We start from the raw sequence: 18,931 nt of genomic DNA, 5'->3' as shown, positions 1-18,931 counted from the left end.
TTTTTTTCATCTATTTTCTTCGGGCTCTATTACCCAGGCATTAAATCCATTACTCTGAATTACCCTATTGTGATTAACTTTATTAAATTTAAGTAACGTAATAAAAAAAAAAAAAAAAAGTGTCTTACGAACCAAAGAGGGGATTATTATTATTTACAAAGAAAATTTTTGAATAAAATACTAAATCACAATCTATTCATCATTCTAAAAATGGTTATAACTTCTAAAATAATGGTTTTTTAAAAAAATAATAAGAGATCAAAATTGTAGCTTATACCTAAAATATTGATCTTAAACAAGAATATTATTATTCTTTTTATTTATTATATTTACGATGAATTTAAAGTTTAATTTACACCTTCGTGGAGAAAGAGGATGAGAAAAGCAGGAGACTCGCATTAAATCATACCTGCCCAGCCGGATGACTGTTATTCCCATCTCATTCTACCTAGAAATGCACACGGCCATTAATTTTCATTAAGCACCAACAAAATTCACCCTTAGTGAAAATTTTATGCTGAATAAAAAATTCTGACTTTGTAAATTAAAATAAAAACAATAATAATAGAAGGTACGCTTTGTAACAACTAATAAATTATTCACCTACAAGACAAAAATTTACTAAAATACGTCAAATTAATAAATAATTTACGAGTAACATTTCGTCAAAGGACGTAATTATAATTATAAAAGGGAGCGTGAATAAAAGCAGAGAAACTTTCTTGTTAATATAATTAAAAAATAATGAAATTTTTTGGATCGGTATGGGGTATCCTTTGGTCTGTACGGTGAATTTCTCGGTATTCCTCCCTCAGGCATTCGACGGATTCGAGTTAACCAGTGGAGTAGATAGTTTGAAGAGGATACTTGGCCTCGGGTGTGGCTTTGTACAGCACTCAATATGACTCGATACGACAATCGATTGCGTACTGGGAAATCGAGTTAATCATTGGTCACGATCCTATCCCTTGAGATCAAGGTGCAGCCTGAAAGCTTATGAGGATATTCAATCAATATATCAGCTCGAAGAGCCTTTATCGGAATTACTGTTCCAAAAATAGAAACTGTAACCCCACATGTGGCGAGGGAAAAAAATTACCAAAATTTTCTCTCAGCAGCAGGAATTAATTATACAATTTTATACGTAAAAGTAACAAATCTCATAAAGCACAACCACTGAATTTATTTGTAATTTTTTAATTACTTAATCCCTCAAACAAGTTTAGAAAAAAAAAAAAAAAAAAAAACAACCTGCTACCGCAGCAAAATGTTTCCAACGGAAATAGACTAAAAATTCGGTTTAATTTTTTTGGTTTGATAAAAGAGATACAGAAATGTTTATAACAAAACTTAACCATCAAATAAATTCATCTTGGCCATTAGTAGAGAAAACATGTGGATGCATAATCGCAAATAAGCTTGCTTTTGAACTTAATGATTTAGCTACTCTACGAGCCCATTAAAAGAGCCTTGGATATCCAATTACGGATCGTTTCAAGTTTCGAGGATCTCGAGATATCAATCATAATCCGTACTTCTCAAATCTTTAATTTTGTTCATCCATACCCCGATTAAAGTACAACGAGTTTAAGATTTTGAATTTTTAAATTTATTTAAACGGAAAAAATAAGGGTAGGATAAAAATGAAAAAAAAAAAAAAAAAAAAAAAATTTTTTTTAAATATTAATTATTTTTTATTATCAATTACATTGATATCGGTACTATTCTACATCGAAAGACATATTAGCACTTTGAATATCTAAAGTATTTACAAATTTAATTATTTCAATAAGCTATAATACAAATAAATTATTTTAGATCGATGAATACTGTATACATATACATTTATATGTATCAACACACATTCACGTCTATTTATCGGTTAACACTTCCCAAAATCCATTTATTTATTTATTATAGTACGGTTCTATTATATAGTTGTTAGACTCTGGCGAAAGTAAACGGTAAACATGTATATTACATTAAATAACATAATTATTTATAAATAATAATAGGATACTTGTATAATATTTTACAATAATACTCAATATTTGATGCCTGAGGCAAAATTTAAGCTACGGATAATTTTTCTACTTACAATTTAATTATATACGACGGTTTTAACTTTTAACAATAAGATATTATTATGTGCATCTTTTTCTAATCAAGTCTTTCATACTCTTATAAAAATCTAACTTAAACAAAACGAATAAAAACCTTTCTATTTAACATTAAACTTTTTTTAGTTTTAAATAAGTTACAAAAAATATTTACTCATCATTTATAATTTATAATCATCACTTATTTTGTCTTTTTTTGAGGAGCAAACTGTCAAGTCTAATTCATTCAAAAGTTAAAAAAATAATTGTTTTTCTTGAGTAACTCTAAGAAATTTTGATTTGATTTTTTCAATGAAATATTAAATGTTTGCTCCTATATATAAATAAATATATAAAAGTCGAGATTCATAAAAAAATGGTTACTTAAACTTTTGGCCTGAATCGATTGCTCATTTAAGAGTTGGGAGATAAAGAGCAGCAATACTAAGACTGAAAGCTTTTAAGAGACTTGAATCAACTCGGCAATAAAATAAACCGAGACAACGGTGAGCTGAATTTTCATGAGAACAATCACCAGAAAGAGTATCCATACTATTTTTACGGCTAAAGACAAAACAATACTTTGACATAAATATAATAGTTTAGTTAATTATAAAATATTCCTAAATGCAAACTTCATAAAATTTTTGAGCACATGGCGGTTAAAGCGGTCGGGGTGTGCAGAACTTAACTCGACCACTAAAATTATTTTTATTGTTTAATTAATATTATTTAATTATATGTATATGTATGTACATCTATAATATAACGATCTTAAGTTTTAAATAAAGTTTACATTCAGCGAATGAAGAATCGAATAGCGAACACATACTATGAATAAGTTAATAGTCGATAAATATTTCTTTTAAATTACAATTTGTTATTACTTCAATCAACAATTATTATGATAAACTATGTACAGATATATATATATTTAAAGTCAGACAACAGTTTAGATTTAACTAACCGACAAGTGAATATTGCTCGAATTGTTTGCTTACGGGAAGCAAACTTTGTTGATCTTTGTTAGGATTACTATACCTTGAGCAGTTCGCGAATTCCATCTCATCTGTTTTCGACTCTTTTTTTTTTTTTTTTTTTTTTTTTTTTTTTTTTGTTGATGATAGCTTATATACTGAGATAAATTCTCGATGTTATTAATTAAAACAAGTTGAAAAAAATTTATATCGAAAATATAAAATATTTAAAAAATTTGATCTAATATTAATTTATTTTTAAAAGAAAAATTTGGTTTTTTTGGTTTAAAATTTGAAATTTAATTATCAAAACAATATTGATCGTAATTTTCCTATTTAATAATATTAAATATTGTTCTAATAATCTAAATTTTAATCTAAAAATGATTAAAATACTGTTAGAAAAATTTCCAAAAATTAACCAAATTTTTCTATTTGATATTAATCTTAAAACTTTTCAACCATCCTCATTATGATAATATTATCTACACGGAAACATTTAAAACTATTCTATAATATACGATGCTCAGTCATTCAATCTTCATTAACTATGCAGTCACAAAACCGTTGTTTCGTAACGTTTTTACTTGAATAATATTATAAAGACCGTCTGTGCTTGTAAATTCACCGACGATGATGATGATGATGATAATGAATTAGTATATATATATATATATATATATTTAATTAATATTTCCTTTGAGTGGAGTCTATAGAGAAACAACGGAGAGCAAAGGCACTTATGCTTCCGTCTCAATACAATCGAGCGCGTTGGACCGGTGTTTTTACGTGAATAAATAATGGCTGGCTAGGAGAAGGACCGTCGTCAATTGGGTGATAATTCGTACCTGGGAGGTGGTGGCGGCGCCGGAGACAATGCACTCACTTTGTGTGTAGAGCGAGCAGTGCATCTGTAAAACAGAAAACAGACAAAAGATTGTTGTTAAGTAATTGAAGTTGAGTTTAATATAATTGGGTTCAATTTAATTTAGTTTAAGTAACGAGTTGAGGACGAGAATAACTGTATAAGTTCTACTCGGTATTACGTTTGATTGAATTTTATTTAATTACTTCTGAGGATGGTTTTACGTTGTGGAAGATTCGAGACAATCGAGTCGAGCTTACCTTAATTAGAGAGTTCGACATTCGGTCAAGAAAGTCTTTTGTGAATTCTGCTGTTTCTTCACCGCACTTCCTGCGGACTGTATGATGCGAGCATGCCAAAAATTCACGGAATGCGCTGAAACAAAATGATAAAATTTTTTTTTTTATTAAGTGAAATTTTTAAAATAATTTAATTTTTTTTTTAACAAGTGTAAAAATTTTGACGACAAGAAAAAAGTCCAACAGTGAGTCAGTTAAATATCATAAATTATATACTAAGCAAGAGCAGAGTGATGGAACAACGCAATAAAGTTAAAATTAAAATAAAACAATTAGAGTGAAAGAATAAAATGATAAAAGATAAAGAGGAAGTGAAATATAATTTTGAGGAAAATAGTAGTATATACGAAGCAACAACGTTTGATAATATCTTTTCATTTTGTATATTTTGTATATTTTGTATATTTTGTATATATTCATTACGAACACTCCTAACACTCGTATCCAGTTTTCCCGCGGGAATGTGCCGAGTCGTAGCTGGATGGTACAGTTGAGGATGTAACGTCATTAGCCTATCTGTGCTACGGTCTACTGCAGCTTTTGAACTCGTTTCCCTTCTGATATTCAGTGGATACGAAGCAGAATAGAGGATAGAGGATGGAGGAGGATCCTACTCACGAGCTGGCCACCAGGATAACTATTGCCAGTTACATAGAATTGAGCGAGCGAAAAAGTAAACTAAATAAAAGGAAAAGAAATAACAAGTGGATGTGCGAGCACTGTACCTGTACTGGAATTTCTGAAATAATTCACGAGTACGCGTATTATGCGCAGCACAAAATCCGTTATTACCTTTTTATCCTCCCGCCTGGTGACTGACGAATAGACTCTACTACTCTGTTGTTTTAATGTAATCTTGTATTTTGTAATCCAAAGAATTGAACATACGAACACAAGGAGGAACGAATACCGTGTGTGTTATTATGGGAATTCCCAGAGTGGGCATTGATGCAATAAATAATGGTAATTAGTTGGACACAAAAGGCCCTGGCGCATAAACGATAACGATATTATTAATTCCTATTTATGGAAATTATTGTCCCAGCCGATACTTGACACAGTGTCAAGGCTCCTTTTCATATTCATATGCATATTTTAGTTTTGATTAAATATTATTATTTCAATAATTTTATTATTATTATTATTATTATTATTATTATTATTATTATTATTAATTTTCCTTGATATTGTAAATCTTTTCCTCAATAATTGTGTTAAATTTTTCATCACAAGTATATAAAAGTATATATAAATTCCAAGTTTAATATAATTAAATTCGACTACAAAAAGTATCCGGTCGAAAAATTCCATTGAAAAAAATTCCAACCAAGCATAAATGAATAATTCTTATTTAAATTAAAATCAAGACTCACCAACACACAGATTTAACGTTCTCCGAAGACTTTGTTGTGTTTTTGGACTCCAACTCAATTACCGATTGTTGATATCTCTTTGAGCAGAGCTCGTAGTCAGTTTGGACCTTTTGCATACACGGTGCATGCTTTAGAAAAGCTGAAACAAACAAATCACACCGACTGTTGAATAAAACGCATAAAAGTACTCAGACAATTAATAGTCATTCGTTAAAATTTTTATCCCTTTTTAAAATGGTGGAAATTGAGTTTGATTGCATTCTATGTAATGGGCAGAAGCTTAATTAAAAGTTCCATCAATTACAATCGCAACTATTAAACAAAATGGTAACTTGTGCTTCACGGACGAGAGTATACAATAGCCTGTTTAAAATAAACATCGTTATTTTTATTTTTATACTCTTTGTTCTAACTTTTTTATTTTTACATGGCTAAATAATTAATTTATTATAACTCGTAATTTTTGAAAAAATACCTCGAGAAATTGAATTATTAATAATTGTGATTAAATTAATCCTCGTTATCTGAATCAGTGTAAAACAATCAAAGGAACAATAAGACTCAATAGCCATTACAAGGGAGATAAGACGCGAACTAGCTAGGTGAATGGTGAATGGTGAATGGCGACTAGCGAAGGGTAGGAACTTTTTGGCTGGATAATGTATTCAGCACTCGGAAGATTAGCAGCTCGCGGGACTCTGAGAATAGATTATGGACACAGTTCGCCTCGAGTTTCCATTCACTAATTTGATCCTTTGGCAAACTAACCCGAGCTACATCAGACATTATAAAGACACATCCACCATTTAATTATCACTATCACCAAATGAAACATGTAATATTTACCATCCTGATAGCTTCCGTCTTGACAGAGCTCCTTTATCGCGATATTAACGCCCTGATACAGCGAGTTGAAATTTTGTCTCTGGTTCTCTGGCATGCAGTTCTTGGTGTAAGAATTTATGCACTTCATGCTCGACTGCAAGTCCCTGAAAGCATTAAATAACCATATTCAAATTTTTACCGTCTATAAAAGTCACAAAGTTAACTTGTTATTTCCAAAGTTTCTCCGTACTTTGTTTAATTAGTCAGAAATTTGTCCATACGAATATTAATATTAATTATTATCATAATTATGATTACAAGTGGAGTCTATTTAGCGAGCCATCATCAAAATTTAATATTGTTGGGTGGAGGAGGAGGAGGAGGAGGGTACTTAGACGAAAGCTACAAGACTCAACAGCACTATGGGGAAATTGACTGCGAACTACTCAGCATCAGTTCTCTGTTGTCTGCTGTCTGTTTTCTATTATGTTGAGTCGATCTTAACTTGAACACCAGTGGCCAGCTCCTCAAGTAGACTTAAACTTCTACAGTTTACAGAGTCCTATTTTAAGAAAAAGGACTTTACCTTCTTCACCTTACTTCACGGCACTTGTATAATCAAGCAAGATGGTCAAACTTGTTAACAAGAGTTAATGGTGCTCCAGTATATTTTTTAATTAATCGTCTACAGCTCTGCAGTTATATTCATTCATGTGTATGTGTTTGTCGGAAAGTTTTTTTGCCTTAATATAATATAAACTGGAGTGAGGATAATGAGCGAAGAATTTATGCTCCATTTGCGGCCCTTGATTATTTTAAGCACACACTTGACAGTAATTTTGTAATTTAGGTATTTAGTTTTGTTTTTATTTTTTTAAAGGTACTATAAAATAATTTTGCTTATTACGAAGATTAAAAAAAAATTTTTAACTAATTTAATTTTTTTAAGAATGAATATTTATAATAGAATTATAAAAAAATATTAACACGATAGCTATCGAAAAGTTAATTAAATCCAAAGACAATTAAAGCCACAAACTGCTCGCCGAAAATAAACAGAATAAATCAACTATAGAGTAATCCGTCATCGTGTATGGTAAAAGTAAATCTACACGATATTGCAACTATTGGATAACGTTACGGATACAATTCCAATTTTACGGTCAATCCTCGACAATTTATATTACAAACCAGTGCTATATACAACGAATAACAAATAACACATAACACATAGATGTATTTTCCATTAGTTCCTAAATAGATAAAATTGACAAGCAATATTTAACAATTAAAAATAACATTGCAATATCTCACGGTTTAACGTCAATTATTAAAACCAAACTCCAAATCTCCGGTAGATATTTAAAAAAAAGATAAACTCACGGACAAAGCGCCTGAAGTTCGCTTTTAGTGGTGACAAATCCTAGATTGTTGTTATTTGTAATTTTTCCAAGTGGCCTGGCGCACTTCAGAAGATTTTCCTGGCCGCACTCGTGCCCTCGACAGCTCGCCAGTACTGTAACAATAATAAAAAAAAAAAATAGTCAAACGTTATTAAATAAAAGATAATTGCTGGTTATTATTATTATTTTTATAATCAAATTGTTTTAATTAAAAAATAGTTATAATAATAATAATAATAATAATAATAATAATAATAATAATAATAATAATAATAATAATAATAATAATAATAATAATAATGATGATGATAAAAAGAGAAACATCTCGGTAAGGAATTACGGCCAGTTAAATGAACATTTCAGACGTCTGACCAATCTCGAGTTTATCTACTTCAGTGTGTTGCTCGAGTTTTTATTTTTGATAGATCAAAAGGATTACCGTAACTAACGATGAGTTCAAATAAAAAATAAAATGCACGTGAATATACTCGGTAAATAGATGATGAGATAATTGGATGTTTGAGATATAAAAGCCCGTAAAATATATTTTAGAGTTAATTAATTAATTTATCCAATATACTTCATCGTATAAAGAACATTTTTATTTTATTTTTTTTTTTTATCAAGAGAAATTTTCTTTCTCTTTAAAATTAATATAAATGTGAATTATTTTCATTAATTTCAAGATTCACATATGTGGAGAACTAATTATCTAGTCCTTCTAATTTAATCAGTAAAAAATAAATAACCAATATTATTATTAATATGTAAGAAAAATTTAAAAGAATTCTTAAAAAAAATTAGAAAAGAAGTTGGATCTATAAGGGATAAATTAACCGGTTGATCAATCATGATATACAAATTCAATGGAAATCCTGTCCGATTCAGAGGATTGTTAAATTCAATTACAGCTTGTCGAAATTACCAACGTACTGGACGGATATCGAACCACAAGTTTCTACCCTGAGCTTTCGACATAAATCTACTTTCAAGTTATCCACCATGTTCAAACTAAACTTTATTCCAGTGAAATATTCCCCAAGACATCACTTCCTCTCAAATACTACGATCCATTCCAGATCCATCTCGGAAAAATGTTTTAGAATATAAGTTACAAAGTCAGTCATCATTTGTGTTAAGGCATTGCAAGCCCGTCAATAAATATATATTGTTTAAATTATGGATTGTACTGTAAATTGGACATTCGATATTGCGTGATCGAATTATCTTAATTAAATTCTCTCGCTACTGTCAGTCACTTCAGTAAATATTTTGTTTTTATTCAATAGTAAATATTTCTCATCTCGATTGTTGTAAAACGATATGTCCCTCTATTTTAATTACTTACCGATGATTAACGTGGGCAATTTATATTTTTTTAATGGAAATTAAATACTTTTATTTTAATACTGTAATAAATGTTGTTGAATTTTTTTTCGTTTTAATTTTAAAACAATTAAAATTTCAATTATTTTTTTGTCAATATTTTTTACAATGGAATTTTTCGACCTTATACCTTTTGTAGTCAGATTTAATTATATTAAAATTAAAATTCATATAAACATATATGAATAATTTTATACTTTGATAAAAAATTTAATAAAATTTACTATATAGTTTTATTTAATTACAATAAAAATGTCAGACATAATGATAATAATTTTCGTTTAAAATCAATATTTGAAGAGTTGTAATAATTTTTTTTTTATAATAATAATAATAATAATAATAATAATAATAATAATAATAATAATAATAATAATAATAATAATAATAATAATAATAATAATAATAATAATAATAATAATAATAATAATAAAGCGATGCTTGCTACGTGGCCTCCAAGCGGCGCATCGCGGGAAACGCAGACCATAACATCAGGTCTGTAGGCGAACGACGTAGCCCGTGCAGTGGGCCAACTACCCACTGCATGGAAATAACTGAGTTACCACAAGATACCAACTCAGAAGTGCTCCCCACAACCGGTCCTTTTCGGATGAGGACCATTCATCAGGTGGGAGGAGCACGCCGGACCCGATGAATGATGACGACCCTGGCGCCTTAAGGACTTACTTTAAGTGGACGGAGGAACTGAGAGTCGATCTCTTGGTGTGCTACCAACGTAGCGAGCCGGGGGTGAGCGGCTATATGGCCCGGATGCACACTCTTTGGAGTGATATGCATCCGGAGCTAGCGCATTTTACGCCCAAACACCTGCGTAATTATGCCGCTCATCTTCGGCGAAATAGAAGATCGCTTGTGCCGGACAGAAGGCAGTCTAATAGACTTTCCTTTCCGGCGCAACTACACCAAGAGCGACGCCGTTCCTCCTTGGACAACAACAATCCCTTTGTAGGACGGCAAGTAGTAAGTATATCTAAAAAGATAACTTACTCCCAACAACAGCTTGACGCGGTAAACGAAGATCTCCGTGCAAACATCCTGGAGGATTCCACCCTGCTCACTGTGAGCCAGGTTGTGTATGGTGCAGCAGTTTCGGCTTTTCCGAGAGAGAGACAATGTCTCTCGATCGAGGCAAGGTTGAAACAGCGCATCTCACAACTTGGCTTGAAAATTGACATGTCCCGGAAACAGGTCTCCCGCATTCAGTGTGTGATTGAGTACGACACAACTCAAACACCATACACGCCCCGAATTCGGCGCATTGCTGCTGAACTTCGGTGGCGTCATCACACACTGAACAAGAGTACTCTTCATGTCATCAAGGAAGAGTCTCTTAATAAATTGCGGGCTCTAGTGGCTGCTAAAAAGTCATTAGAGAAAAGGCTGAAGCGGTTGGTCGACAACTCGTTGTTTCGATCCAGCCCTTCACGGTTTCTGACACCAAAGACCGATGTTACCGGGAATTATCCAACACCTGAGCGGGTGGAAGCTTTTGGACTGAGTTGTATGGAGATCAACCAAACGTGAACGCCAACACTCCAGCTCTGCACGACTTCAAAGTATTCTGTCGGGAACACCGTCGACAGAATGCTGATGAAGAGAGCCCTGCAGTCAGTGTGGATGAAGTTCGTTCAGCTCTAAATAGCAGCAAAAATTGGGCTGCCCCGGGACCAGACGGCATTAATGTCTTTTGGTGGAAGAAGTTTACTTCTACCCACCTCCATCTGGCCCGCATATTTACATCATACATTAGAGCTGACGATCCGATTCCGGACTGGCTTGTAGAAGGGCGAACCGTACTGATACCTAAAAAAGGTGACTTGTCTGACCCTAAGAATTTCAGGCCTATCACCTGCTTGAATGCGGTTTATAAAATTTTTACAAAAATTTTAAATAACCGTATCTTGCAGCAGATAGAGCCTGTATGGCAACAGATATATGAACAACGTGGCAGTAAAGAGGCCTGTCAGGTTGCAAGGAGAACCTGATAGTGGATCGATGCGTCTTACAAGATGCGATCTACTATCAACGCAACCTGTCAATGGCTTGGATTGACTATCGCAAGGCATTTGACTCAACTCCACATGAGTTGATTTTATATCTACTCAAATGCCTGGGAGTCAATCCCGAAATAGTGGAATGTATTCGGCGTACAATGCAGCTCTGGCGAACGCGATTTCACATTGGAAGTGGAAACGCATTGCACGTAACCGGAGTTGTAGAGTACAAACGAGGGGTCTTCCAAGGCGATTCCTTGAGCCCTCTGCTGTTTTGCATTTCACTGCTGCCTATATCTGTTGTTCTCCGTAAAACTCATGGGTACTCTGTGGGGCCTCCGGGTGATCGAAACTATTCGATTACCCATCTGCTTTACATGGATGATCTGAAGTTGTATAGCGCTGATAAAGATCATCTACAAGCGGCCCTCAACATCGTAGCAGAGTACACACGAGATGTCGGAATGTCTTTTGGGTTGGACAAGTGTGCGGTCGTACATCTGGCGAGGGGTAAGTGCTCTGATACTGGTGATGATGTCGAATTAGTGGATGGGAGCGTCTTAAGCCAATTAGACGCCGGGGAGTTGTATAGATATCTAGGAATGGAAGAGCACCGCATGCATGCGGTCTCTGAAGTCCGAACAACTCTCCAGAGCGAGTATGTTAGGAGACTCCGGAAAATTTGGTCCTCCGAACTTTCCGGCAAAAACAAAGTCTCAGCTACTAACATGCTCGCTGTCCCAGTCTTACTATACTCTTTCGGTGTCCTGAAATGGACCCGAAAGGATTTACGAGATCTCGACATCAAAACCCGTAAGATCATTAATATGAATCGGAGCATGCACCCCAATTCATCAGTCGCCAGATTATACCTCTCCCGGTCCATCGGTGGGAGAGGTTTGCAGAGTTTGGAGCGGCTTCACGACCGTTTGGTCCTGGGTTTAACTCACGAAGTTGTCAATTTCACTGCAGACGAGGATGACTTTCTTATGCAAATTGTACATAAACATGAAAATGCGCATAAGGGGTCATTCTTGTATAAGGCAGCAATATATGCGGCAAGAACCCTTGGTCTTGGAGAAATAAACGCTCTTATGGAACTCCGAAAGGAGGAATTTAAGAGCGTCATCAGGAACGCCGAGGAAAAACTACTCCTTGGCGAACTGATGGACAAGTCCATGCACAGCGTGTTCTTTAAACACGTGCGTGATCATGGCTTGTCCATCCAGCTGACGTTTTCCTTCTTAAAGTCAGCGGGCCTGATGTCCGAGACTGAAGGGTTCATATTTGCCTGCCAAGATGGTGTCATTAACACTCTTGAGTACCGTAGCAAGGTGCTCTAGGTGCAGCTTCCGGACACGTCCTGTAGGAGGTGTAGACAACATCCGGAGACGCTTATGCACCTTTTGTCGGCATGTCCAGTGCTGGCGAGAGGTGCATATATCCAGCGTCACAATGCTGCCCTGAGAGTACTGTACTACTATCTTCGTCATTGCTACGGTATTGACGTGACACCAGTGCTGCCTTATTTGCCAGGAGATATTCCCCAGGTTGTTGAGAATGACAGTTGCAAAATTTATTGGAACATGCCATTTGCAACAACCCGGCGGATAGATCACAACAAACCTGATATTGTGCTCTTCGACAAGGCCACTCGTGACATTTATGTCATTGAGTTCTCGGCCCCGGCTGAATACAACATCTCAGCCAAAGAAGAGCACAAAAGACAAATATATCAGGATCTCCTGTTTGAAATTGGCAAACTTTACCCAGGTTACCGTGTCAAGCTTGTCGTCCTGATTGTTGGCGTCCTAGGAGGGATGAAACAGTCTTTTGTATCCTCACTTGCCAAAGTTCCAGCTTGCTCATCAAAAGCTGAGTTCTTGGCAGTTAGGATGCAGAAGGCTGTTTTACTTGGTTCTCTCCGTCTCTTAAGGGAAATGACTTTGGCCTGCTGTGATCACTAACCGCCTTGTTGTGCGGAGTGGTCCAGCAGTAACGGATGGAGCTCAGGCTGGGCCCTCGGAGAATCGGACTCCGGGGATAACCCCCCCTGAGCATTTAATAACAAAATAATAATAATAATAATAATAATAATAATAATAATAATAATAAAGGGGTCACGATTGAATTTATCCGTAAATAATGAAAATAATCTCGTCAAATTAAAGCTGACCTTAATATACAAATTCATAATATAATTTAGCGAGTCAATCCGGGAATATAAATATCATTAATTCAACACCCGCAAAATCTGTTTAAATAATATGCATTAATTAGAGTGTGGAGCTCCGTAGATATCGAATGAATATCAATATCCAATGAAATCACAGCAACGGCAAATGATTATCATTTTATCATAAATATTAATTATTTCTCGTATTACATTATGCCTACGTGGTAGTAGTTACCCGTTAAAATAATACGCTGAATCTGAAGATAAGCCAAAATAATTTGAAATTAAATTATATGCCGACTATTGTCCCAGTAATTGATTAAATCAAATTGATTTTAATCTAATAAAATAAAGTTCACTTTGTGACAATATCACCAGAATAATGAATCATTGTTGTATAAAGTCGCTTATAATAAATTACAGAGCTTAACTATATTAATTATTTCGTATTTAAATTATTCATATTTTTGTTATCATGATATAACATCAATGGATTTATATTTTATAGAATATAAGCCATATGTATAATGATATTAGACGGCTTTTTTTTTTTTTTTTTTTTTTTTTTTTTTATTCCCAAGTTTGTTTTACGGCTGATAATTATGCTTAATGAAATTACTCCGTGAGGAAAAAAGGGTCATACATATTTATTTTAAATGTAACGTATAACATAATATAATATAATAAATTAGTCGGTAAAATGAATTTACTAACATGGTGAGCAAACTCCATATGGTCGTTTGGGTTCCATAAATTTATGGTCATTTTCGAAAATGGACTACGTTGGTTATAGCACCCTCGGGATAGAAATTACGCTCGGTCGTTAGTTAATTCTCTTCTGCATTTGCGAATCCACGGAAAAAGGAGTTAAGATTTTAAATGTGGGATACAGGCGGACCGCTCCCGGTTCCTTTGAGTAATGGAACTGTTTAATTTTGATAATTATTCACAACTGGTGATATTACCTCAAGTACAATCGATAATTATCGTATTTTCTCTTGAGAATTTCATCCACAAAATTATTATTATTCATAAATAAATCATCAATAAAAATATAAAAATAACTCTATCATTTTCATATATTTATTTCAAAGAGAATTTAATTTTCTATTAATAAATAATAAAAATTTATTTTAAAAAACAAGCCACAATTTACATCTATAAAATAAAATAAACAAGGAAGTGTTTGAGTTGAGCATTAGAGGTATCGCTAACAAACACTCGATCATTGAGTATTGTGTAACCTGGCAAATCGTAGGTGAGAAGAGCTTAGAATTAGCAAACGCGAGTACCCGTGAGAATTCGTCAACCAAGTACTAGCAATAACAATAATAACAACAACAACACAAGTGGTACATGTGTGCAGTATTGAAACAGATGTATGTGAGAGTAAAGACTGAAGCTAAAGATTTAAAAGTAAAGAATCAAGAGTTAAGTGTGTATTTATTTATAACAGACTACACAACTTAACGGGAGAGTCGTACGATGCAAACCTGACCAATGAAAACTCGAGAAGTGGTCTGGCCTTGCGGCTGGTGGCCTGTTGTAAAAAGAACAGTCAACAGTCAACAGTGACGCATGTAGAATAATTCACAATACACAATTAATCGACGCCACTCTGATATATATATATATATATATATATATATATATATATATATATATATATATATATATATATATATATATATATATATAATATATAATACACACTTTAACGATTCCTTTGGTTGTGTGTTTGTATTTGTGCGTGTATGTTGTATTGCCGTACGTTCACCGACAAGCGATACCCACCAGCGTTCAATTAATCCTACACTATGTTCTTTAATCTTTTTGTCGTCGTTCTACTCTGCCCTTTTTTATTTAGATTTATATATTAGAATTAGATATAAAATCTTCTTCTTCCTTTTTCAATCCAATCTAGGTAGTATTAAATTGCTCGCGGTTTCGATTTAAAAATAGATGAGTCGGAAAAATGAACGATCAAATTGAATTTTCATTTAGTTTTCTTCCATGGATATTATTTGGTTTTGGTATCTACTGGCGGAAATTCGGAATTATCATATGTTGGAGTGACAAGTACTGGCGTTAGTACTTGTCGATACCAAGTTAATCGTGTCGTTGGTATATTGGTAAAGCTAAAGCACCGTGACCCAAAGTCACGCGACGGACATACTGGCACGCAGAGCCAAGCGATGCTGAATTCAAAAGGTGTATGTTTCTATTATATCTTCTATCGAAGATATATATTATATATTATATTAGCAGGGTCAACGTCGCCAAACGTTGCGTTATACATGGCTATATTTTTTTATTTACTGTTAATAAATTTATTTTTAATTTATTGATCAAAATATTTATTATAATTTTTTTATAAAAAAACTATAATTTTACCTTATCTATTGAAAATTTTTTATCTTTTCAAGTTGTGAAAAAATAAAAAGTGTTTAAACAAAACTTTGACACACTTTTTATTAAAGAATCCCAATAAATGTTTATCAAAGATTAAAAAAATATTTATTAACATTTAAAAAAAATTCTTCTATCCGTGTAAAATAATTTAAATACACTAAGAATTGTCGCTCTAACTTTAAAATTTCATAAATGAATGTTAATGTCTATTTCAATTTTAAATTAAGATTAAGATACTTGTCTTATCTACGTCATTATTATATCGCCGAGCATTTTAAAGCGTAATCGCAACTATTAGTGACTACATTTGTTACACAATGAACTTTTATGAAAAGAAAATCATTGAGCATTTTTAAAAATTAAAAATCACAATATCCGTAATTAAAAAAAAAAAAAAAAAAAAAAAAAAACAAATTTGAGTGAAGAGAATAAGATTGAAATAAACTCTCCCTTTGGCGAACAAATAAAATGGGCCTGGTAAAAATATTAGAGTTGTGTAGAACAGAGTAAACTAGGCTCTTGGGTTCCATTATTTTTAATTTCACTTGATATCACTCGTACCCAATTAAATCTAACTGCTCGAGCTTCTATCCAACGTCGCCCGATTAATATTCATCTGTTCTTTTATCTCCGCGACTTTAATCTTAATATCACTTAAACTTGATCACTTTCTTAAAAAAAGTTTATTGGCTTTTACTCTGTTGGTATTGAACAAAAACTCGCAGCCGATTTCTGAATTTATTCATTGGTTTTATTAAACAAATGTCTTTTCAATGCATTTTAATTTTTGGAGCTTTTACGTCAAATGTTTAAATATTTATTTATATTTTTAAAAATTATATTTTTTACCATGACTTTAAATATTTCAAATAAAAGTGTTTATTGTTTAAATTTTTTAGTTAAAAAAAAAAAAAAACCAGATGACCGTGAAACTAAACAATTCAGCTATCTCGTTTCAAAACATTTTAACTGCAAAATTTTTAGTATTTTTTCTCTTTTATTGGTTGAGTTGTTTGTTAAAACAATCTGATGATTCTATGATTAAGTTGATATTTTTATCAATTTAAAAAAATTTTATTAAATATTATCTAATTGGACTCAATTGTAGTTTGAATAAAATACAAGTGCATTGACACTCTCTCATATCAAGTGATATAAAAAATGGTTTCAATGTCATGAAAAAACCAGTGACTGGATATAAATTTTGCCGATAGCTAGCATACCTCGAGCATGACCATATACCACCTTAGGAACAAGAATGGAACCGAAGCGAGTTATCTAAAAGTGAAAAGAAAACCAAAAAACCTCCAACCAGCTAATACTTATAAACTCCTGGTGGAGGTATGAAATAAATCCGCGACTAAAGTAAAAGAGCCAAGAGCCGTCAATGCAACCATGTCCCAGTGGGAAAGTTTCATGTGGGAATATAATATTCACACACACACACATACTCAGACATGCCAAGACCGAGAATGTAGTCTTAGGCCTTTGATTAACAGAAGGGGAACCTCGTACGAGCGAGTCAACGCGTATCGGTGGCTCTGCTCGCGGGTCGAGAAGAAAGGGGAACAAATTTGCGAGAAACGCGCCAGCGATGCACGCCCATCTGTTTAGCCAATCGCGAATTTATACGTCATCTCGTACGATGTAACGGAAGAGACGTGCCCACGTGGTGACTCAAGTGAGACACGCGTGCTATTTTCAGACACGCAACGAGACCCTCTAACGCATCTCGATCCGTGTCTTTGGATTATTCAAGAATATATTTAATTAACTCTTTTTTTCTTCCATAAAATTTATTCAGTTTGCGAAATTTTGTTGCTTAAGATGAAAAATTAAAAAAAAAAAAAAAACTTTTAATTCAAAGTATTTTTTATTTCCGAGTTTTAAGGAAAATTAAGTCTGTTGTTGATGTAATTGAAAAATAAAACAAATTATGCGCATATTTATGACATATGTAATGCAGCTAAAGTGAATGAGATGCAAAAATAGTTTCTGAAGGTTGTAAACAAATCATAAATTCACTTTATTTAACTTTTAGTAAACACTCCTTTAACTATCGGAAGGACGCGTGTTAATTAAATTTATTTATTTATTTTTTTTTTTTTTATAAATTGCAATTTTACGCTCCAATTTTTTTGGCGCGGTTTTTAATTAACTTTCCCGATTTTTAATTATAATTATAATTGATAATTTAAAAATACTTACGGGAATAAAATGCTGCCAGGAGGATAGTGAACCATGAGAGAGGTGTCTCAACAATGTTCTTCATTTTAATTAAAGAAAGTAAAGAAGAAAATTATTTTTAAAAAATGTCGGCTTTGTTTAGAAGGAAAGCAATAAAAAAAAAAAAAAAAAAAAAAAAATAACACTTTTTCAATCCACTTTTAATTTAAATAAACTTGCAGTTGATATAATATATTAATTAGAGCCAAATACTTGTTGAATAGAGGGAGAGTACGCCGGTGGCGGTAATATTGTGTACAGAACGGCCGGCGATACGCGACTGAATCGTTCTATTTGGAGTAAGTAGAGAAGCACGCGTTTTCGCGGTTATACTTTGAAGGTATCCTTTTAGCGTCTACGCATGCGCAGTGAGCTCACGCCACCGTCTCCTGGTCACTTCGGGGAACTCGGTTACAATTACAGCGTACTTTTCCCCTTCTCTCTCCCTCTTTTGCCCCCTGCAAGTCCCGCAAGTGCTCGCGTCATACTGGATTTTTGTTTCTTGATCAGGTGAGGTTTGTTTGAATTCGAGGAATATGTGTGCTTGATTTATTTTTAATTAGTAATTTTTTAAAAATTTTTTTCAGGCATTGATTGTGATTTAAAGTTCAGCTTTTGTTTTCGATTAATGTCACTTGCACTCTCTCTTATTGAAAGGTGATGTTTTTTTATGATTTAGCCTTTCAGAATTGGTTCAGAAAATTATATAATGTTATATATAACACTGGGCGCCAGAGTTATTTTCTGTGGCTTGACGGGAAGACTTTACTGATTTTTTAAGAGAGTTATGGTAAAATTAAAGTTATAGAGGTTTAAAGGTCTAACTTTTACTTGAGAAAAGGCTAGCAACGCCAAAAAATGAAAGATTGACGGAA

At 33.1% G+C, this 18,931-nt stretch overlaps 1 protein-coding gene across 1 annotated transcript; it reads right to left on the bottom strand.

Annotated features, from left to right (window-relative positions):
* Window positions 1-1,670: 1,670 nt before the first annotated feature.
* On the bottom strand, window positions 1,671-18,355 carry LOC141524124 (uncharacterized). Its single transcript, XM_074237787.1, has 6 exons — window positions 18,039-18,355; window positions 7,822-7,954; window positions 6,460-6,602; window positions 5,614-5,752; window positions 4,202-4,316; window positions 1,671-3,987 (listed from the first exon to the last, which is right to left on the bottom strand). The coding sequence occupies exons 1-6, from the start codon at window positions 18,100-18,102 to the stop codon at window positions 3,862-3,864; spliced, it is 720 nt and encodes a 239-aa protein (XP_074093888.1). The 5' UTR covers window positions 18,103-18,355; the 3' UTR covers window positions 1,671-3,861.
* Between the last annotated feature and the right edge of the window lie 576 nt (window positions 18,356-18,931).

The sequence above is a fragment of the Cotesia typhae genome, unplaced genomic scaffold (assembly GCF_013202065.1).
Source record: "Cotesia typhae breed Kobodo isofemale line unplaced genomic scaffold, CoteBio_Ctyphae contig_22, whole genome shotgun sequence".
NCBI lineage: Eukaryota > Metazoa > Arthropoda > Insecta > Hymenoptera > Braconidae > Cotesia > Cotesia typhae.
This window is presented reverse-complemented; position numbering and strand designations above follow the sequence as displayed.